Consider the following 23,312-nt stretch of genomic DNA (forward strand, 5'->3'; position numbering starts at 1 on the left):
CTGACCCCACACAAGCTCTGCCACACCCCCAGGGCCAACTAGGCTAGCTCTCCATACTGGCACGACCCAGCAGGACCCACACCCGGGCCACTACCTCGGCAATGCTGCTGTGGAAGAACTCAACGATGGCACTCCCACGCAGGCTGGCGATGTGCCGGAGCGACGGGCAAGCAGGCAGGTGGGAGGGGATCTGGTTCTCCTCTGAGGTGGCCTGGATCAGGTGCTCACTTGGGTACTGGTCAGGGGCCTCAGCTTGTGACAAGGCCTCCACTGGGGCTGAGGCCGTCACTAAGGCTGCAGCGGGGGTCTCTGCTGGGGTCTCCTCTGGGGCCGAAGCCTCTGTTGTGGCTGAAGCTGGGGTCTCCTCTGGGGCTGAGGGCTCTGCCTGGGCCAGAGCTGGGACTTCCACTGGGACCGGGACTGACACCTCCTCTGGGGCTGAGGCTGGAGCTGGAGCCTCTGCCTGGGCATCTGGTGGACATTGGTCACTGCTGCATCTCCCAATCCCCCAAGAAACACTACATTCAGATGTGGACACAAATGGAAATTCATAGCACGTGTACACCTCAGAGTATGAGGGGAAGGTACGTACCACACCCCACCTCTGGGGTCCCCTAGGGATTTTATAAATAGGTTCTCAAAGGAAAGACAAAAAAGCAGAGAAAAGGTACCCAGGCCCTTTGTCTTGGGAGGGAGATGGGCAGATGGGAACAAGATAGGCCATCTGGCACCCCAGGCTGGGAAGGTGGTAGAGGCGTCAGAAATGCCACTCGTGTCCAGAGCACGACCCCAGGTCTGAGAACGAAACATTCAAGTTGTTCCTTGGTCTGCCTTTGGGTCCTCCTCAGGTGGCTCAGGCTCCCCCTCCAACCCCCACCCCAACCCAGCCACCAAGGCACATGGCCACACTGAGTTTTCTCCAGTCTGTTCTAAGCCCTAGATCAAATAATGCTCAGAACGCTTAAAGCTCATAGACACTGTCTTTTCAATTGGACAGTCCAGCTATTAAGTTAGATGCCTGGGGCTCTGATCCTTCCTGGGTCACATGCCCCTAAGAAGCCTTTGGGCTGTCTTCCTGCTTGTCATGGGCCTGAGATGCATCTGTGGGGATGAAACAGTGGCCTGCTTTCTGCATGGAGTCCTCAGTGTGGGCAGTTTCCAGCCAGGCTTTGGGGAGGCAGGGAAATGTCACCAAAGCCTTACCACAAGGACAGAGAGACGAGACACAGCTGTGCAGGGCCACCTCAGGCACAAGTTGATCTCTATCACCTAGGCATCAGGGATTTCTACAGAGGGCATGGGATTTGAGCTGGGCATAAGAGGGGTACCCAATTCAGCCAAGAAGAGGTTGGGGGGCACAAGTTGGAGTGAGATGCTGGGGTGAGAACATGGTTTCCACTGTCCACCAGCATAGAAGAGAAAGTGAGCTAGACTGTGTCTCAGGGGACAGGGGGTGACAAATGAAGGGCTTTCTTGCCCAGGACGGGAAGCCCTAGCATATGCGAAGCCATGGGGAAGTGAAAGGAAACAGGAGCACCCTTAAGGGCACAGACCCCTTGGGCCCCAGGTGGGGTGAGCTGTGGGTACAACCCCCCCCCCACCCATAGGCTCCCTCGACCCTAGCCCCAGGCAGCCCACAGGAAAACCCAGGGAGGGAACCCAGGGAAAGCCAGGCCCAGGGGCAGAAGCAGGGTAGAGAGGAGAGCGAGAAGGAACAGAACAGAGCTGCCAGCTGCCACTCCACCCCTCTCTGTGCCTCAGTATCCCCCAGAAGAAATGGAGCTTTGTATGGGGTGCCACCCAGCTAACACATTCAGATCTTACTGCTCTAAGCCAACAAGTTCCTTTGGAAAAGACTCCCCAAATTATGTGCAGAAAGAGGGCCTGTGAGCAACCCAGGTCTTCCTGAGAAGGGCTGTGTGGCTCTCAACAGGGGAAGGCCTGGAGCTGGGTGTCAGAGGCGGGCGATACCTAAAGCAGTCCCCAGGCTGCAGAGAAGCCAGAGGACTGTGAGCCCCTGGGGGAGGGAGTTAAGGGTGATTCTTAGAGGCTGTGCCTAAGCACAGTGGAACAGAGCAGAAAAGGCCATGCAAGGTGAGGGGTAATCTCCTCAGCCTGTCTTACACTGGTGGCAGGAGCCCAGGGACCCAGATCCAGCCAGGTAGGGCCCTAAGTGGCAGGGGACTGGGCCAGACTGTCCTTGTGAAAAGGACTGCTTTCTTAGGCCTCTTCTGAAGGCCTGGGAGTGAAGCAGCCCAGCACCAAGCTGAAGGGAGTCAAGGACCCTCTGAGGGTGGTCAGGAACTAAGAAGTGGCTGAGGAGCTCAGCCCACCCCGGACCTACTCACACATTGCAGGCACTCAGGGATGTGGTTTATGGGTGAGTGGTCTCAGACACAGGGATGTGAACTCCCTGGCAGAGCAGCCCCATGCCCCCAACCCCAAAAGCCTGTGTTCAGTCTCACCTGACCCTGTCCTCAGCAGGCTGGCTACCCACGAGTGGGCTCTGGGACTGGCCCCCAGTCGCAGGGGTCTTGGCAATGACCACGGTCTTCAGGTCCTGCAGCGAGGCCCGCAGCTGGTTGTAGATGCGCAGGAAGTGGAACTTCTCATGGGGCAGCACAAAGATGGCAGTGACAAAGCGGTAGCCCACGAGCAGCTCCAGCACATGGCCGTCAGCAAAGGCGCCCCGCGGCTGGGTGCAGCTGCGCGTGGGGTCCAGCAGCACCGTGGAAAGTGGTACGCGGCTGAGCTTGAAGCTGTTGCGGTTGCGACAGTTGTGGGTCCCGTGGTTGGGCATGGGGTTGAAGTCAGCCTTGATGACGTTGAGGTGCTGGGGCGTGAGCAGCAGCCAGTAGGGGATGGCAGCAGACTTGACAGCCTCTGAGGGTGCGCAGCAAGAGCGCCGCACAGCCGAGCACAGCGTGCAGCTGGCCCACTCGATGTTGCCTGAGTAGTCCCCGGCAGCCGTCTGTACCATGCGCTTGTCACTGTAGACCAGGTAGACAGGGAAGCAGCCCTGGCTGCGCTCCTGGCAGCCACCCGCCACCTTGTAGAAGGTGAGCAGCTGGCGGAGGAATTCCTGCAGGCTGGTGTGGCTGCCATAGAGCACAGGGCTGCACAGCATGGCCATGTGCTGCGGGGCAAAGCAGGAGCGCAAGTCAGCATGGAACTCGTGCAGGTTGGCGGCGTCTGAGATAATGAAGAGCGTGTTCTCACTGTGCCGCACCTTGAGCACCAGACACAGCTCTGGCATGAGAAAGCCAAACTCAGTGAGGTCACCATGCGGGAAGCAGAAGACGAAGCGCAGGGAAGAGAGGATGTGTTGGCTGCTGCCCCGAGACTCCTGGTGTGGGATCTCAAAGATGGCAATGCCGAAGTCGGTGAGTACGAGGCAGGCCGCAAACTGGCGGATACTGCCCTGCACGTGGATCAGGAAGCACCAGAGCACCTTGAGGATGCGGATGTGCTCCAGCAGGAAGTCCTCGTCTGCACCCAAGGCCCACTCTAGGGCCAGGCGCTCCTCCTCACCCTCTTCCTCCTCTTCTTCCTCCTCCTCTTCCTCTCTCTGGCCTCCCTCATTCTCTTCCTCCACATCTGGAGGCCCCATTTCAAAGTAGCGGTTCTCAGCGACATCATCTTCCTCGTTGTCCTCCTCACCCTGCTCACCTTGGCCCTCCTCCTGCTGGTTGGCTGCCTCAATCCAGGCGGGCAGCTGCCGCTCGATGGCCTGCCGGATGAGTGTGCTGAGGCGCTGGATGAAGTCCTGGTTAGTGGCTGTGTAGCCAATGCAGGTGAAGGGCAGGAAGATGATTTGGCCAGACCCAGGCACCACCTGGACCTCTGGCTCTACATGCTCCGGGCTGAGTGAGGAGAAGAAGCTAGGTCAGTGACACGTTGGGCTGGGACATCCCACCTCTCAAGTCTGGGGCCTACTGCTTCACCCTGGTCCTAAGGAACCAACTCGTGGGTCTCCCAAGCCTGCTAAATAGCTGAGCCTATTCCTAGGACAAGTGCCCTGTTGGAGAGCCAAAGTGCCAGAGGGCTGGGGCCACCAGTTTCTTCAAATCCACATGCCCAGGTCTCAGATAACAGGTGTCCAGTGCAGTGCTGCCCACATCACAGGTTCCTCAAAAAAAGCATCACAAAAACTTTACCCATTCAGGCTCTGGCTGGGAGCCCCAAAGGCAATGAATGCTCCAGCACATGGACTCACTCGATAACAACAGTTCCTGTTAGGGGAACCCTGAGAAAGGGGCGTCTCAGGACATTCACATATGAATTCCAGCTCCTCTTGGCCACTACTGCTCTCATGAAAAAGTGCGTGTATGCTGGGAATGGGAAACTTCCTCCACAAAGGTTCAGAGGGGGAATACTTCGGGCTTTGGGGGCAACCCCCCCATGTAATCTTTTTTTAAACTATCATTCTTAGCTCGCAGGCTATGGACCAAACCAGCTCTGATCTGCTGACCCCTAGTGTAGGATAACTGACATCAGGCACAGTTTAGGAATTAGAATTTAGAAGCAGACCAGAGCTCATCTCATCTGTTTATTTAATTTAAAGAGAGAGTTCTGGCAGACTTCTGTGAACAGATTTTTAACAAACTAGTTACCACTAGCCCACAACTGAGTGTGTCAGAAGGCCTTCTTAACCGTTTCCTTACCTTATACCACCAACAGCTCCAGGCATGTCCCTTAAATCATCAGAAGGTACCTGACAGAGAAGGAAATGTGGTCAGCCCCTACCTGCTGCAGCCATTCCCCGGCATTTATTGGTGCTGGACCCCGCCCCACGCAACCTACTCGCTCTCGCTCTCCCCTCCCTCCTCCCTGCAGGAAGTTCCTCACCATACCACGCTCCATTCTGGGGTGGATTCTGGGGCCCACAGGCAGACTCCCAGTTATCCCACCAATGCACAGTGGTGCTGATTCCCTAGCCAACACTCCCAACTCCTGGGCCAGACCTTTTCGCCACTCTGCAGCTCAGTCTGTGCCTCTGGGTCCAGCATCCGAGTTCTACCCGTGCCAGCCCAGAGGGTTCACATGAACAGTATGCCAATTTGGTAACTGGCCAACAGAAGTCGCAATGAACAGAGGCTGCACAGCTCCTGGCAAGGCCTTCCCAGTAGTCTCTGGGCAACCTGGGAGCCCTAGGGCTAGGGAACCTCCCTCCTACTATGGGACCCTAGGGAGAGTGAAGGGAGAGAGTGCCATGGAGTGCTGGGACAGGGCAAGGACTCTGCAAACTACTGCAGGGTCACATGCCATAAATGTGTTGCTGAACAGAGACAGGGTTGGCAGGAGGCCTAGGTAGCAAGCACATTCCCTACACACATGGCAAATGAGCCACTCACACCACACTTGCCCTCCTCCTCTCTTCCCAGGACACAGGAAGAAGCTCCTGAACCCTCAAAATAGTCACAGAGAAGGTGTCAGAATCATACTGTGTCCCAAACTACCAGGGTGACATGCAGGAATGGGCAGAATGGTCCTGGGGTGCCAGGCAGCATAGGAGAAACCCCCTTCCTGACCCAAACAAGCCCTCCCCACCCCAGAACCTTCTGAACTCCTTTCCCTAGGGAAGTCCCTAGGATCAAAGGTCATCTGGTTTTGCCCCCCAGTGAGAGAACTGCCTATTCCTATTGACGGAGGGCGAGAGGGAGGGGGAGGCAGGTGAAGGGGGAGACGGAGAGGGAGAGAAAAGAGGACGGAGGCTGAACATAGGTCCTTAACTACAAAGCAGAGTACACCAGGCACTGGCAGCACCTGCCACAGCTCTAGCCAGGCCACCTCCTACTTCCAGACAGCAATCCCCAGAAGCTGGGGGCAGGCATTACCTGTCCCGCAGGGATGGACTCCAGGGAATCAGAACACCCCCGGGCAATGGGCCGGTCCTCAGGAGTAAGGCTGTCGGTGGATGAGAGGCTGCTGGCCAGGGCCTCCTCTTGCACAAACATGATTCCTGGAGAGACCAGGGGCAGGCAGGTGGGACAGCGGGGCAAGGAGAGCAGCCATTCAACAAACGGGGCTGGGCCCTCAGGATTCCAGCATGGCCGGGTGGGGGGCAGGTAGTCAGACCCCCGAACCCAGTCACATGGATTACACAAAAAAATGTAAAACTGCAATCTTACAACTAACTTGAAGAAAGAACAAATGACTATTTGTCTAATCTCAGGGTAGAGAGACTTTCTGAACCTAAATCCAAAGGAAGACTTTGAAGTGTGACTACATAAAAACTAAATTTTTATAACTAAAAAAAAAAAAAACCTAAGATAAATCAAAATTAAAATCAAATGGGAAAAAAGTATTTGCAATATTTGACAAACATTTTGTCTAAGCTATAAAAGTATGCTACAGGTAACAGAAATAGGGGGATAAAGTTGGAAATCCCATTATGAGACAGCAGAGATTCAGACACATTCCATAACAGAATGGCCAGTAGACACTACTAGGTGAAACAATGCTCACCTTCTTTCACAAATCAGAAGCTGACTGAAAGTTGGAATGACACCAGTTTTGTCTCTCGCTTTGGCAAAGTTCAGACTGACTGCATGGCCCAGACCTGGCCTAACTGGGTAGAGGTGGGCACTGGGGTGTGAGCTGGCCCACCTGTCAGGAGAGCAGTTTGGCAATATGTCCATCAAGAGCCTTAAACGTGTCCACTCCTAGAGCCTCTTTCCAGCAAAATAACTAAATGTAGCCCCAGACCAATCTGACACCTCTACAGAGCTTCACAGTCACACAAGGGCATAGGACCTCGAGGACAACCCATACCCAGCACTTGTGGCCTGCTTCCCACAGGACACATCCCACTGACCCTCCCCTAGGCAACCTCCCATGGACAGCACACACTGACTGATGCACCCTGGAAACACAGGGTGTTTTAAAACCCTGCTGAGGCTTTTATGAAAACAGCATGGCTGGGCCTGTTATGTCACTCCAGATGGCGGAGGGTAAAGCCTCTTTTGTTCCTAAGTGCAGCTAGTCAGATGAACACTGGGCATCAACCCCTTGTTTCACAGAAATCTGGAGGAGCCCAGGGCTTGCCTCCACATCCTGGCTTTACCACCAGTCACCATGGGTCCAAAGAATGACTCAGAGCCCTCAGGGCCCCAGAGGTCTGACCCTAGTCTAGCTCAGCTGTGGCCCAGGGCCAAGACAACTCACGCAGCCCAGGTCCTCTGCCCACTGGATAGGCAGGCCAATGGCCCAAGCCCAGACCCCATTCCCCAGCCTGAGCGAAGCAGCAAGGACCCTACACAGGCAGGAAGGGCAGCAAGCACACAGCGATGCATAAGCACACTGTTCTCTCCTAGAAGCCTCCCTCTTCCCACTCATCCTTTGAGGACCTCTCACACACCACCTCCACTGCAGAGGCCTCTGCTCTAGACACACCTCTTCCTCTACAAAATGCCCCCAAATCATTCTGTCCTGTTCTCCCTTGGACGTACAGCTCACCTCCCCAAGAGACTTCAAGTTCCTCAGGGGCACTGCCCTGGTTATCTTGAAATCCCCCAATAAGGACATGGGAGAGGGAAGCCCTTATTGACCACTTCTGATGAGCCAGGAGCAGTGCTCGGTGCTTTCCCACTGTTAGCTCATGCACGACTCTTATTATTTACCACAGTTCATCACACCTAAGATGCGTAGATGTGGTGCCATGTTGGTCTTAGCAGGTGTCCACGGAAGGTTCTCACACGACTCCATCACGAACACCAACTGGCTGACAGCAACTATGAGACACCACTGACTGGAAGACGCATCTCAACTTCGGAGAAGTCACAAGGTGGAAATGTGTGCATTTTAGAATTGATGAAGTAGGGTGTATACACTTTACAATTGAGAAAACAGAGCTTCAGAGGCTACAAGTTGCTTGAGGGAACACGGCCAAGGAAGTTGGGATGCAAACTCAGCTGACTGACTCCCAGGAGTCTGCTCCTAACTGCTTCTCTATGGCCTCCTCTCAGTTCCACACCTTCCTGGAGAATCCGCCCCAGCATTTTGCACATCAGCCCCTATCGGTCACAATCCTCCATGGTTCCAACAAGCTGGCTAACAGCTCCTGATATGACCATAGGCCTGGTGTCCACTGGACAGTTCCCCTTCATTCACGCAGGCCCCTGAGCATCCAGTTTATTCACGAATATGTGCACTTCTAGGGAATCAGGCTGGGAGCAAAGCTGTTCCCACACGGGAGAAATCCATGGCCATCCAGGCAAGATCCAGCAGCACAGGGCTAAACACAAACATCTGTGGATTCCTCCATCTTAGCGAGAAAGAAAAGGAACATTTTCTTGCCATTACCCACCCCCACATGCCCTGTTTGGAGCTGAGGAAATAAGGATGAGGACAGTCTCTCTGCTTCCTTCCTGGCCCAGTTAGTACAAACAAGGGCCACTCAGAGGATGGGATAGGGGACGTCAGGAGAGTGCTCAGATAGGGCCCGACCTTTGTTTCTCACAAAAAGGAAAGAGATGTGCACACAAAGACATCCACTGCAGTTTTATTTTCAAGAGGTGCAAATCTGTAGACAACATCTAAATGACCAGCAGCTGGGAAAGGGGAACAGACTACAGTGAGCCACTTGGTGGTGTGTCCCCAGGAGTGGGGGGCAGGGGAGCACTGAGGAAGTGAGGCTGAGGCCTGGATCTGGCCGGTGCAGAAACTTCACCATCCAAGGGAGGGCTGCCTGCAGCTGTGGCCCCGGGGGCAGATACCTCACTCACCCCGCCTGTGGTTTGTTCTTTACCAGCCTGTTCTCTACTCGCTCCCTCACTCATACACTCATTAATCAACTCCATAAAGGCTGACTGAGAACCAGCTGGCCCCTGGCCTAGAGGACCAGTTGCAGCCCCTGTCCCCCAGAAACCCAGTCGCGGGGTTCCTCCGCAGTGCCATGAGGCCTGAAGAGGGCTTTGACCCGAGGCAGTAGATGGGGTCAGGGAAGCGTCTTCAGTAGGATACAAACCCCTCGCCCCCTTTATGTAAAACAATAAAATAAAAATGTCTCAGTCAAGTTACAAAAACAAACTGACAATCACTCTGGCACCTAGCATCACAGTCCATTCTCAGGAATGCCCTCCCACATCTCTCGGCTGTGACCGTGGTGCACTACACGGCAGCAGGCCGACTTAGCCTAAGCACTCTCCCTTCTTCCTATGCAGCCTTCCCCTCCGATGTGATGGCTGCAGAGTAGTTTGCACCGCAGCTTAATCTCCCTTTCATCCTCGATGTTTGTCACATCCCCTGCTTTGCTGGCATAAATAACGCTGCAGTGAGCATTTCCTCTCCCCTTCCCGTTATCTTATCCCACCAAGATAAAATCCCCACCAGTGGGGTTACCAGGTCAAGGTGTAGGAACGTTTTTCTGGCTCTTGAAACATAGGGTCAAACTGTTTTCCCAAGACCTCACACCAAGTTCTGCGTCTCCAGGAGCCCGGGTGGGCGGGTGGCGTTCCTTCCTGTGCGTCCCGAGCCTCGGCTCCACTTGGGACGGCACACCCTCCCCTCTTCTGTGGGGGCCGGGCCAGCAGACACTCTCATTGGACCTGCTTCACTCACTCATCTCCGAGGATGCCTGGGTTCAGAGGTGAAAGCCCTTTGAAAACGCTAAGACAGTGGGCGGGTGAAAGGGACTGGTCTTCCACGGGTCCTGGACAGCCTGTCTGGGCCCCATAAACAATGTTTGGGGCTGAGCCACAGAGACAGGCGATGATAAAAGCAAGCTCCCCACACAGGGATCAGGGCAGCCGACCCAGGAAAGTCACAAGGACTGGCTTCCCATTAATAAAGAGCCAATCCACCCACACTGCCTGCAGGGGAGTAGGGTCCTAATGAGCCAGCAGCCCCAAGCCTGTTCAGAAAGCAGCCTCAGGACCCCATTAGATACCCTGTGGTACCCTAGAGAAACTGGATGTGGGTGTCAGAATAATGGGTGTGTGTGTGTGTGTGTGTGTGTGTGTGTGTGTGTCTTCACTAAACAAACAACAGAGTTAGAATCAGGCCAGGCACCCCCACCATGTGCCACCCAGAGAGGAGAGGAGCTGGCTTGCAGACCACACACACCCTCCCTGTGTCTAAGCCTTGCTGGTAGCAGGTGCCAGTGTCTCCCCAAACCCCAGCCCAGCCAGGAGGTCCAGCAGGGCCTGTGTGGCTCTGCTAGGCAGAAAGTTACATACATGATTACCTTGGTTGGAGAGGATGGGCTGGGGCAGGGAGGCGGAGCTGGAAGCCACAGTGGGAGGGGAGCTGCTAGGTCTGACGCAGGGGGCAGTTGAGGGCCGGCAATCCTCACCAACCTAAGAGGGTGCTCAAGTCAGCGTGGGAGAGAAGAGAAAGATCGAGAAGAACAGAACTCGACAGCCAGGGATGAGGAGAAACTCAAGAGGTTCTCACAAACACCAGGGATGGTGAAGTTGGTCTCACCCAGTCTTTACAGCTCTGTGTGGCAGACACTATCACCACCCCCACCTTACAGAGAACAGATGGGTGTGACTTGCCCAAGGTCATGCTCAATGTCTCTGAGTATGCCCACAGCCGAGGCCCATAGGAGCCAGCTGCTTCCTTGCTGGCTCTTCACCACACCTCCCAACTGCCACACAAAGACCCACCTTCTTCTCAGGGGGGCCCAGTTTGGACTTGACCTCCTTGGCTTTCTGAATTGCTTTTAGCACTTCCACAGTGTCCAGCTCCTTCTCTGTGGTCATCGTGTTGTCCAGACAGACCTACAAAGTCAAGAAGTAGATATGAGCCCAGGGGCTGGCCAGCACAGCAAGAGCAGACTGGCGGGAGCCCTTCCAGTGTGGGCCAGGCCCCGCAAGGCTCAGCCCCTGGGGAGATGAGCTCCTCGCCTCCCATGGAAGTGACTTGGGAGCTCCCCAGAGAGGCCCAGGCAAGTCCCACACTGCCTAGTCTGTTGCTGGGAGTCCCTTCCCAAAAAGATGAGGCAGGGTATAGGGTTCATTGAGGCGGCTGGGAATGGGGAAAGGTGCTGACTTGAACAAAACCACCAACTAGGGCAGAACTCAGATCAGTAAAGAGCAACAGGGAAGGCTTTCGGGCTGGGGAACTGGAGGACAAAGGCATGAGAAGTGGGCACCCCTATCTGCAAATGCTGGGGTGGCTGTGGGCTGGCAGGCACTGTAGTCAAATGAGGGAAGGTCTCAAGGGCCTGGAGCCAGGAGAGGAGGAGATGTCATCTTGTGAACATTGTTTAGGTGACACTTGGAGTAAAAAAGAGATGGGGATAGGGGGAGAATGAGAGAAGAATGCAGACTTCCAGGTATCTTCTGGCCTGGGATTTGGGAGAATGGGGAAGGGGTCTGCTTGAGAGGCTGAGGAGACAAGAAACCTGGCTAAAGACCTGTTTGGCTGGCATGGTTGCAGTTGGCTAGGCAGTCAGCAGGCAGCAGATACTGGGCTGGGCACAATGGCAAAGGTGGGCATACTCTTTGGGTTTGTAGTCAGACTTCATGACCAGAAGTTGCCCAGGAAACATGATTATTTTAAATATCTTATTTTTGACCCTTGCCTACAATATTCAATGTTCCTTTAACAAGCTGAAGGCAGTCCCTCCACACTCAGCCTGCGCCTATGGGCTCTTGGGGAGCCCTCTAGGGCTGCAGCTATGACAGAAGCGATGTGAGGGGAATCCACTGGGGAACCATGGCAGCCTTGGGCCATTGACAGGACAGGCTGCAAGAAGCGTGAGAGGACGTTTTTTTTCTTGGGGAGGCAGCAGACTTCCCAGAACTAAAAGGCAATTTAGGGTGAGGAAAATGCTCTGAAGAGGCAAGGGTAAAACACCGCTCGTTCTGCCTGTGAAGACATGGACTCAGTCCAAACTAAGCTCTTTGAACAAGCTAACCCTCACCCAACCCCCAACCCTGCTGGCCTACCTCAGAGGCCCTCTCTCCGAACTGAGCCAGCACCTTGGTCCGGTAGTCAGGGATGATGCTCAGAGGGTTGTTCAGCAGAGCCACGTGCTCCAGACACGGGAGGCTGCCTATGCCCCTGACCTCCTCCATCTGCAAGGCACGAATTCCATTTCCCTCATTCCTTCTTGTAACACTCCAGCAACATGACAATACATTTGACAGTCTCTTTTAAGTGAAAGAATCCTTACCATTCTTTAAAGTGACAGGCACCAAGGCATAGCCATCCCATAACCCTGGGGTCCTTCTGGGACTTGGCTCACCTGTTCGATTCTGTTGTTGCTGAGATCCAGGTTGACCAAGGAATAGAGCTTGTGCAGGCCACTCAGACTCTCCAGGAGGTTACCTGCCAGGTTCAGAGTCTTGATGTTCCCTAGTTTAGTGTGAACTCCTTCCAAGGAGGTCAGCTTGTTGTAGGACAGGTCAAGGTATACGAGGTTGTACAGGTGCTATGGCAGCATTGAGAACAGGGTAAAGTATTTCAGGTCAAGGCTCCAAATAAAGGGGACTGACACTACTGATGTGATGGGTCTTCCAACCTAAAATGCCCAGCTCCACTGCCTCTGTCCATATTTGGAAGGGAACTCCCTCTTCCCACCCGCACATCCCACAGCCCAGGGGCACCACCCTGTAGAAGGAAGCACAACCAACAGGGTAGGTGTGAAGTTTAAAAACGAGGCTTGCGTCTTTATGATGGAGGTGTATCATCTTCATCTTGCTTGATTTGTATTTATGCATCTTTTCTAGTTCTGGGGAACTACAGCAACAATTGCTCAGAGCATTGTTGGGACCCTAAAGGGATAGCAGCAGCCTCTGCCCCTACAAACCTCAGGGGCACCCAGATACCTTTCAGGTGATTATGAGAGAAAACTCCAAGGTACAGCCAAACTCCCAAGGCTGCGTCAGCCTTCTGAACTTTCAGGGACCTTGTAAGAAGCCCATAGGTGGTAACGGTCTCCAAAGACATTAATTACCTGCAGGTTGTCCACGACTAGCACTCCATTGTGACTCAGGTCTAGGAACTCAAGCTTTGGAATCAGTTTCTTGTGAAGAAAACAAAACAAAACTAAACCAACATGTGACATTATTTTAGGAGGCTGGACTCTACGTCACCCCATGCACATGGCAGACAGACACCACCCTGGCACGCTTCCTTCTGCCCTTGGACTCCTGGGCTGGCCATCTCTGCGGGGCCACTAATGTGACATGTCCCAGTGTCCACCCTGCAGCATGTCCACAGGAACACAAAGGGACTCCAATAATGAGCACACACCTCCATTTTTATGGAGCACTTGGCTTATGAAAATAACAAATGGCAAGGTCCCAGAGAAGGAAGTCTGTCCACCCTTCTCCAACCCTACCCACTGAGAAGCAGATACAGAAATCACACTCCTACTTCCCAAATGTCACTCTTCCAGGGACACATCTGAATTGCTGGAGTGATTTTTCCACTCCATTCCTTGAGAGTAAATTCCATTTTTCACTGTGTTTTTCTATCAAGTGTGCATGCAATTAATATGCATTGATTCTAAGCACTATCTCACTTATTTAAAAAAATCCCATTTTGAAATAAATTAAAAACCTGTGAACAATGCACAAAGCTCAGGTTTTCTGTGGTCCTTCCAGAAAAAGCCAAGTTAAATACCCAACCTCAGGGTTTGGTCGGGCCAGAGAAGACCCTAGAGCCCACTGTTGACAGCATACCACAGACTCGTCAATCTTGGAGATGCTGTTGTGGCTCAGGTCTAGAGTGGTCAGCGCTTGCCATGTGGGGATGATGGCAGTCACGGGACCTTCCAGCGCTGTGCTTTCTGGCTCCCACTCATCAAATTCCGAGGCTTCAGGAACAAGGACTTCCTGTATAAGAACATCTGTTGAGCATACTTGGGCCCTCACGCAACACTCACTGGGAACGCAATCACTGCAAAATTTCAGGAAGGGCTTGAACATATTTAGCATGTGGAAGTAAACTTGCATTAAAATTGGGCTTTGGTTCATATGTCTTTAAACGATTGTGAAATAACTGAAAAACTTAGCAATATTAACAGCTTTTTGGAATATGTTCTGGTGCTGATTCATGAGCAAATGCTTTTGCCATATATACAGTGATGCCTTTTCTGGCTTACCCCTGAGGCTAAAGGTCAGAATTCATGGTATTTCCAGGCAACTGTGCTTTCCAAGCTGGCGCTGTGACCCCCACTGTGCCCTTTTAACTGTCACTTCACAGGGCCCCAACCCAACAATTCTGAGATAGCAGCATGAAGCACAGGGACCCACCAAGGGAAGGGAGGCAGGCCTCTGCATTTTGACTTTCCACGCCCACAACACTTCTCCTCTCGATGGATCACTTTGGGCGCCGTGGGCCAGGCGGCAGGAAGTGCTTCGGAAAGGGGCAAGGTTGCCTAGCACCCTTGCTCTCCACACAAGCCTCCTTTTTTTAGCCAGTAAGCCTCAAATTTCACCAAATCCAAATGCTAATTAGACATTCTAAGTCAGTGATTTTTAACCAGTGTGCCGCAAGAAATTTTAAATCATGTAGTATCTGATTATTTAGTCAGGGGCACTGACCTCTTTTCCTTCAGATTAGCATTAAAAATAAAAAAACGAGGGACTTCCGGCCAAGATGGAGGCTTAGACGGACACGCTAGGTCTCCCTCTACAACTAGAGAGGAATACAACTACTTCAAAACAAAGGATAACTAGAAATTCCAGAAAATAAAACTACACGGAAGCCCAACATATGAAGTTATAAACCAGCGGTGCCATTTGGGCAGGTAAGAGTTAAAGAGGGCAAAGCTGTTTGCGGTCGCACCTGGGGCGGCGAAAAATCCCGGAGGCAGTCAAGCCCCTGGCAGTGCGCGACCCCAGCGCTGGGGAGAGCGGCCACCGCATCGCCTTGAACAGTGAGGCCCAGGGGGGCGGGAGGACGGATCCCGGTCTCCTAGCTGAATAACTGTGTGAATCCATCTTGGACCCCCGCCCCCAAAGAAAGAAAGCACCACAGGGCTGCGAAATAGGTCGCAGACAGGCGCCGGTCGCTGACTTGTGACGCGTACACAGGCACTGCCCCCGACAGCCGGCCCAAGAAAACAAAATGCATCTGTCAAAATGAGGCAGACAACTATAGAAATCCCGGTGACACAGCTCACCAGGCAGCAGATAGAGAACCTGACAGATGAACAGATAAGAAACCTGTCAGAGGCTCAGTTCTGGGCCATTGTTATCAGGTGGCTTACAGAATTCACAAAAGAGCAGGAAAAAGATAAGAAAGAAGCGAAAAACTTTCATAACGAAAGGAACAAAACCGCATACGAGACAGATGGTGAGGAAAAAAAATCCAGAGTTCATTTCAACAAACTGGAATATGGAGAAGGAACAAGCAGTCAACCAATGCAGCGAGAGGAAATAGGAAGCAACAATGAGAGGATCAGAAACCTCTGGGACAGCTATAAAAGGCCCAACATAAGAATCATTGGTTTGCCAGAGAATGAGGAAGATGAACTAGAACTTGAAAAATTGAGTGAAAATATAATAAAGGAGAACTTCCCAGACTTGGGGAAGGGAATAGACTTGCAGGTCCAGGAAGCAAGGAGAGTTCCCAAGAGACTGGACCCAGGGAGAACCACTCCAAGACACATTATAATCAAAATGTCAAAAATTAAAGATAAAGAGAGAATCTTAAAAGCAGCAAGAGAGAAGAAAAGAATTATGTACAAAGGGGTCCCAATTAGACTATCAGCAGACTTCTCAAGGGAAACCCTACAGGCAAGAAGGGACTGGCAAGAAATATTCAAAGTAATGAAAATCCAAAACCTACAACCACGAATACTCTATCCAGCGAAATTGTCATTCAGAATAGAAGGACAGAGAAAGTGTTTCCAGGACAAAATAAAACTGAAAGAGTTCATTAGATCCAAACCACTGTTATATGAGATGTTAAAGGGACTGGTTTAAAAAACAGAAGCTAGGGAGATGAAACAAAGGCAAACTAAATAGGCAACGAGAGTGGAAAAGGAACTGTGGGTACGGGAAGCATATTGGGGGGAGGTCAACAGGGAGGGGGAATGGGGAAAGGGAGGGAGATGATATAGGAATTGGGGATCAAGGTAGGAGGGAATGGAATAGACGGAGAGAGGTTGGGAGGAACTGTATGCACAACTAATGGACATAATCTAAAAGGGGGGGACAACTGGAGGGAGGGGGGCCACCGGGTGGAGGGGAGCAGAGGGAAGGGAAATTGGCACAAATGTAATATTTTAATCAATAAAACACATTAAATCTGAAAAAAAAAATAAAAAAACGACAACAGCCAACACAAGAGCCACCCAGTGTGAATAAAATAAAAATTATATATTTTTTCTTTTGTTAAATCGGCAAAAAATATATTTTTTGGTGTCCTGCAGAATTTTAGTAATTTGTTTATGTGTACCATGAGATGACAAAGGTTGAAAATCACTGGTCTAAGTCATAAAAGTAGCTACTATGCTTTTCTGGAGAAGGATTTTAACATTACTAAGATGCAACCCATAAAAAGGTAAGTAGAAAAAACCCTTACATATGCAATTCGAGTATTTCTGTTGCTCACATACAAAAAACAGCCTAAAATATCCATAACCTCACCCGTCTCCTTCAAGTTCACTAAGAACAAGACACAAACAAGTGCTAAGTCAGGGCTTTTTAAGCTTAGAAGAACATTTATATCAATCCAATAAATGTCCTGCCACTTGCCACTGCTTAACAATTTGTTCATCAAACACCAGTGACTTTTTTTTGAGGGTGGGGGACCCAGTTCCTTAAAATATCTTGTTTTACAGTGTGATTTCTGATGAAGATGTACACTAAAGCATCCAGGAGCTGCTAAGACCTGGGAGGGCCTGCATGACTGTGTGGCTTCCGAGGCCCAGAGAAGGTCCAGCCTCTGGTTTCTGATTGTGGCAGTGCTCATACCCACCCTCAGTGGGGGAACCACAGTGCAGGACCCTGCCCCACAGAGTGTTCAGGAAAGAAACGGGGCGCTCACTTTCATTGAGGTTGCTGAGAAGCGGACACTCATCGTGGCTAAGGTGGGCTTCGACGCAACCAGTCCCCGGATATGCTTGGCATCACAGTGGCTTATCTGGAAAAAGGAACAGCCATGTTTCAGGGCCAAATACAAAGGCCATGCTTGAGAAATAGAAGCTTAAATACAGTTTTTAGTATCTGTTATGGAGTCCTCTATCATTTTTAAAACAGTAACAAAATTGGCATGACAAACCCAAGAGTTCAGTAGTGAGTAATGCACAGTATTTCCTGTTTTGTGTGGGCATGCCAGAGGGCAGAGAGCTCTCAAAGCCCTCTGCCAACTTGTCTTGGGAAAGATGTGGAAGTGGCTCTGCCTGACCCTCAGGATGACTTCTCACACTTCAACTCGAACAACGAGGAGGCCTATAAGGAGCTGGGCACTGGTGCTCCGCCCTGCCCACGACAGGAGCAGAGACATGTAGACCAGCCAAGAACAGCAGAGGCCCCCTTCCTCTGCTTTCGGCTTGGCCTTACTTATTACTTATTTACTGCCTTACTGCCACATACTGACAAATACAAAAGTAACAGCGTCTTACGATTTAGTCCAAACACAACATCAAAAATACCTCTAGCCACACAGTCATAAGCACGATGATGCTTGTGCAGGGCTCAGCCTTGCCTACACACCAGGGGCACTGGACCTTACCTCCACCTGATGAAGAGACTTGAATATTGACAGATCAAAAGGCAGGAGTTGCTCCTGAATGTTGCTGGTCCCAAAAGGTCCTTCTGTGCCAGAAACCTGAAGCCACAGGTATGACTTGAGTCAAGGATGCTGCCACATGGCACCACATCCATGTCACCGGGCCATGCCACAGCAACAACCCCCTGATGAAGCTCTGCCTGGCTGTGAGACAGGATGGGCACACATCCCATCAACAAAGCAGGCTGAAGCCAAGGTTTAAATCAAAGGACACTGAGTCACGACTGCCCCCTAGTGCTCACAGCCAGAAGCTCAGTGCCAAGAACACCAAAGGTGGCTTTCCGTGTCGGGATGGCCCATCCAGCCTTACTCACACACAGCCAGCCAGTGAGCTGCTGCAGCTTTACCTTAAGGTACTTAAGGCGACAGGTGAAGTCCAGGATGTGCCCAAGGTCAGTCTTGGCATCTCCGCTGGCACACGTGGGCTTTCCCTGCTGCAGCTGTTCGGTGACTGCATAGAGTTGCAGGGGCCTGATGGCAAAGACCTCGCCGGCCCCCAGGAGCTGTTCTCCTGCAACAGCCATGCCCCGCAGGGTGAGCATCCACCCCCAGTCCAGTCCCAGTCAAGCGGTCAGGGCATCTGCTCACCTGGCTAGCAGTTAACAAGCATTTGGCAAATACCTGCTACGTGTAATGCACCACATCAGGACAAAACCACGGTCCTGGGCACACAGGAGCAGCTGCCCTCCTGAACTCATGGTGGGCAGAGGGCACACCCAGAACATGTGATTACAAAGGAGGGAAGAGCCATGGGAACGTGCAACTGGGGAAGCCTCCCTGAAGAGAGTCTCAGTTGAAATCTTAGGCACTGAGCAAGGACAAAGCTGATGTGAGGCAGTCTTGTGGGCAACAGATGTATGATGCAACCTCCAAGATGCAGACATCTTGAGTTAGGTGAGGCCTAAGGTATTGGCACAGTGCAGGGCCTGAGAACATGTGACAGTTCTGAGCCAGACAAATTGGCATTTGGTCCCCAGTAGGCTCCTTCAAGTCATGTATGCTCAAGCAGATTACCAGGCCTGTCACCCTCAGTGTCCTTCTCTGCACCCCCCAGATTGGGGGTGTAGACAGTAAGATGCTGAACACTCACAGAAAACAGCCATTACATGTTAGCTACTGTAACTATGCTCTCTGGCAGGGCCATGACCCATGCTTGGCTTCTGTTTGTCATTTGAACTCTTTCAGGTAAGGACAAACCAGATGCAAGAGGACACAATGCCACACACGTTCGAGAACTCCACCATAGGGTTTTAAACTAGATCCTGAGCTTGGGGTTAGCCCCTGAGACGAGCCTGAGAGCCCTAAGGCAAAGGACCACAGCTCATCAGACTTGGCTCCCTGCAGGGCAGGTAGGCGGGCAGGCTTGGCGGTGGTGGACTAGATCCAGGGACTTGGGCAACTGGAGGGAGGTGAGCCCTGGCTAGAATTCATTTGGCGTAGCCCAACTGATGGAGTTCTGTGCCACCCTACACCCCTGGCTGCGTAATAGGGCTGGGCCAGTTGCACCCAGTATTGCAGGGACCCTGGCCCCATACCTTTCTCAAAGAGCTCCTCAGCCAATGCTGCAGTGATGCCATTTATCTCCTGCAGAGAAAACAAAACCCAGTTAGGAAGCCCCCCTGCCCCTAGTCACCAGGACGTGCATGCTCCCTGCCTATCTCCTCTACTGCTGCAGTGCCAGCTCTCCACAAAGTCAGACAAAATAAAGGAGAGTAAACTGTAACGAACCACGGTGCACAGAAAGGGAAACTAAGTATTTCCAGTTATATAAACATTGAAAATATCTCCTCAAAAGAGGACAGAAACCAGACTAATGCCCACATGGGCACTGGCTGAGAGCATGAGACCGAGGAGTCCGACAAAGCTTGGCTATGTCAAGCACTGGCCAGAAGCCAGCAGCTCCCAAAACTGGCTCTGGGAGAGCCCGGGAGAGGGTATGGTAGAAAGGATGTCCTGTTTCTTTTGGAAAGGGGGCTCCCATGACCTTTGTGATAAAAGACCTCCCAGAGCCAACCCTCCCTGACAGTGGCCATTGCCACTTTCTTTTATGTTTTAACAGCGTCTTAGGTAAGAGTGAGCACTTGCTCTCTTCCTGTGCTCATCCCTTCAAGCCTTGCAACAGTGCCACTTGGCCCCAGGGTCATGAGAAAGATGAAGGAAAAGAACACCCTTTAAGAATGATGTGATGGAGGAGGAGGCATGACAAGGACAAGCCTTCAGTCAAGTTCTGAGGTCCTGACTCACGATGGGCGGTGGTCTGAGTACTCGCTATGTGGTGGCTCACTCAATCCTACCAAAGCCCTACGTGAGGAAGATATTATTTTGGAACCTGATTCTCCGATGAGCAAACTGAGGAGAGGGGTGCTATAATATAACTCTCCAATTCTATGTAGTTAGAAAGTAGCAGTCACACACCCAAGAACTTGGCCATGAAACCTCTCGGTACACAACCAACTGCTTTAGCACTTTAGTGGAATAATCAGGCCCTCAGACCCACATCCTGCAGGTAAGAATTGTAACTAATTGACAGATGGAAGCCAACAGGACTTTTCATAAACAGGTCCAGATGGAGGTTGCACAATTGCTTGCGTAACTCACAGGAACATCTCTGCCACTAGGATATGTAATTCACAGGTTTACAGGACTCGAAAGGCAACAGGTTGCAAGAGACAAGGGTATCCTTTTCCTGTTTTTTTCTCTTTTGTTTGTTTGTCTCTTCCTTATCTTGTATACACATGCTGCAAATATCTTTTCCCTGTCTGACTTTTACCTTTGTTCATGGTGGTTTCTCATTTTTATTTTGTTTAATCTGTGATTTTTTTTCCTTTGTGGATTCTGAGTCCTCTTCCCCCACCCCAAGATTATACAAATATTTTTCTAATGTTTTCTTTTAGTACTTTATGGTGTCTTTTAAAAATGTGTCTATTTCTTTAATCTGCTTGAAATTCAGTTTACATATAATGTGAGAATAACTTAAGAGATTTCTCCGCCACAAATGGACAAAAAGCCAAAGAGGAAAAAATGAGTAAACACAGCCCCAGCATTAAGGGGCTCAGAGTCTAGGAAGATGCAGGGTAGAATGTAAAAGGGCCATCAGAGGGACAGAGGCAGGCTCCAAGCAGAGAGTGCTCTAGCTAGAAGGGAGAGGCTGTCAGTTCACACTGGCATTCAACTTCAGTCTCTTGCAACAACTTAAACTCAATTACATTTTTACATTTTCCTTGGCTCCTGTGAAGAACTGAAGATTAGGAAGAGCTTGAATCCAAAGGCTCATTTTTCTACCAACAGTTTTGAGAATCAAGCCCTATCTCTAAATCTGTACCTCCCTATCCCTGCTGCAGTCAAACTGCCTGGAGAGCCTTGAGAGAGAGTCTGAGCAGCTCTAAGCCCCTCCACCCTGTGTTATTCACTCTGGGGCTCCTAGGAGGTCTCCTGGGTAAAAGGATTTCCTGCTTCACATGCCCCAACCAACCTGTGCTGAAGGGACTGGAAGTGCTTCAGGGTGCAACAAATGTCTGAATTGGAATGTATTAAAAAGAGAAAGAAAAGACATTCTTTCTACATCAATAAAAAGTTCAATTAAAAATATTATTAGCTATGCTTAAAAACTATAACACCTACCCCCAAATGTATTATAGACTAATTGATCGGGTTCCTGTGTTGGTGTGCAGCCTTGGGCAGCAGTGTGAGCTGCACACAAACGCACCATGGACTAGTTACGCTGTGGCTCCGCAACTTCCATTCTCACTGGGCATGTCTGTGCACACAGGATCCCCATAACCAGCTGTGCCCCAGCACACACACACCTGCACTCAATGCAAACCCCAGGCCAGCCTGATGCCTCCATTTGGCACACGCCTGAGCAGAGTGCTCCACAGGACATTATCGAGGGACTCAGTTACACATCACTGCGGTTCACACACACATGCTTGTGTCCATGCCCCTGTCTAACTCTCATTTCATGTCTATGACAAGGCATTCTAGGAGGAATCAGGGAATAAACATTCCCCATTGAGGGATTCAAGCCTAAACTTTGACTGAAGAGAACTCCAAGACTAAGTTGCAAAGAAATCAGTACTTTGCAACTAAAAAAAATGGTGGGTGGGAATGCTAAGGCTGATGTGAAGACAACAATTCCATCCTAGATCCTGATTTCAAATGTCAAAAAGCATCTTTGTTTTAGCCAACTGGCTTTAAAATAAGAAAATAACATAAGTGCCACCTCTGAAAAGAACTGAGGGCCCTTCCTTACCAGGACAGACAGTACTGGCTGGCACCTGGTGTGCCAGCCACGGGCCATTGGTTTTCCAGGCTGTTTACCTTCACTGCGCTGTATCCTAAAATCCTCAAGAGCCAAGATCATCACTCTCTGGCTGACAAAAGAGGAACTGGGACACAAGAGAGGTTAGATAACTGACTTGGAAGCAACTGGGTTGAGGGATCAACTTCACTCTGCCTGCCTCTGAAGTCCACAATTAGAGAGCGTCCCCCCCAAAATGGAGTGTTGGCATTTTCCCTGGTATTCTACCTCATTGAATGGGAAAACCTCTGCTCTACAGGGTTCTGGGGTGAGCTCTATCACTAAGGGTCCAGGAGGGTGGGATCAGTTATCTGAAGAGAGACAGCACAGTAACAGACCCAGTGCCCTCTCACTGCAACCCAGGGCTGCACCAGCCCCCAGATTCTCCATCTCAGAGTTGGCTGGGAGAGCAGGAGTGCTTTCTTTCCTTGCCATTAAAATCCATTCTGCAAAGGAAAGAGGTTGGACTCCTACCTCACACCATATACTACTCAAAATGGATCAAAGATCTAAACATAAAAGCTAATTAAAACAGTAAAATGTGTAGAGGAAAACAGTTGCAAACCTTTGTAACCTTGGATTAGGCAAGGTATAACACCAATGGGGGGAAGAAAAGGATAAAATGAACTTCATCAAAATTTAAAACTTTTGTTTCAAAGGACATTATCAAGAAAATGAAAAGACAGTCCACGCAATGGGAGAAAATATTTGCATATCACATTTCTGGTAAGGATCTACCATCCAAAATAAAGAATTACAGCTCAACAACAAGAAGACAAGTAACCTAACTTTTAGAAGTACAAAGTATTTGAATACATTTTTCCAAAGATACGTAAATGACCAATAAGCAAATGAAAACATGCTTAACATCCTTAGCCATTAGGTGAGTACAATCAAAACCACAGTGAGATACCACTTCATACCCACTAGGATGGCTATCAAAAAAAATGAACAGTAACAAGTGCTGGAAAAGATGTGGAGTGTTTAAGAATATACACATTGCTGGTGAGAATGTAAAATGGTGCAGCTGCCATGAAAAAAAAATTGGCAGTTCCTCAGAAAGTTAAAACATTTACCATATGACCCAGTAATTCTACTCTCAACAGAAATGAAAACATGTCCACACAAAAACTTCTATATGAATGTTCATAGCAGCATTATTCATAATAGCTACAAAGTGGAAACAATCCAAATGTTTATCAACTGACAAATGGATAAACAAAATGTCATATATCCAAACAAACTACTCAGTCCATAAAAGGACCAAAGTATTGATTTATGCTACAATATGAAAGGACCTTGAATACATCACACT

General features: G+C 50.6%; 1 protein-coding gene across 6 annotated transcripts in view; it reads right to left on the reverse strand.

Moving 5' to 3' along the window:
• NISCH (nischarin) overlaps positions 1-23,312 on the reverse strand; it is a 32,946-nt gene that overhangs the window by 3,475 nt on the left and 6,159 nt on the right. For 3 of the 6 annotated variants that reach the window (XR_016512403.1, XM_090284071.1, XM_090284072.1), the window contains exons 4-17: positions 19,233-19,281; positions 18,045-18,208; positions 17,641-17,736; positions 16,954-17,049; positions 13,638-13,790; positions 12,908-12,976; positions 12,197-12,382; positions 11,898-12,026; positions 10,611-10,724; positions 10,187-10,298; positions 5,838-5,962; positions 4,665-4,714; positions 2,466-3,863; positions 95-518 (exon numbers count right to left, since the gene is read on the reverse strand). Coding sequence is in view for 5 of the 6 variants with exons in the window: in XM_090284071.1 (XP_090140197.1) it covers positions 95-518; positions 2,466-3,863; positions 4,665-4,714; positions 5,838-5,962; positions 10,187-10,298; positions 10,611-10,724; positions 11,898-12,026; positions 12,197-12,382; positions 12,908-12,976; positions 13,638-13,790; positions 16,954-17,049; positions 17,641-17,736; positions 18,045-18,208; positions 19,233-19,281 (3,165 nt within the window). In the remaining variant the exon portion in view is untranslated. Of the gene's footprint in view, positions 1-94; positions 519-2,465; positions 3,864-4,664; positions 4,715-5,837; positions 5,963-8,487; positions 9,578-10,186; positions 10,299-10,610; positions 10,725-11,897; positions 12,027-12,196; positions 12,383-12,907; positions 12,977-13,637; positions 13,791-16,953; positions 17,050-17,640; positions 17,737-18,044; positions 18,209-19,232; positions 19,282-23,312 lie in introns of those variants that run through there. The other 3 variants (XM_090284075.1, XM_090284074.1, XM_090284076.1) reach the window with 2 other exon arrangements.

This window comes from Furipterus horrens, unplaced genomic scaffold, assembly GCF_987537825.1.
Source record: "Furipterus horrens unplaced genomic scaffold, mFurHor1.1.pri manual_scaffold_7, whole genome shotgun sequence".
Classification (NCBI taxonomy): domain Eukaryota; kingdom Metazoa; phylum Chordata; class Mammalia; order Chiroptera; family Furipteridae; genus Furipterus; species Furipterus horrens.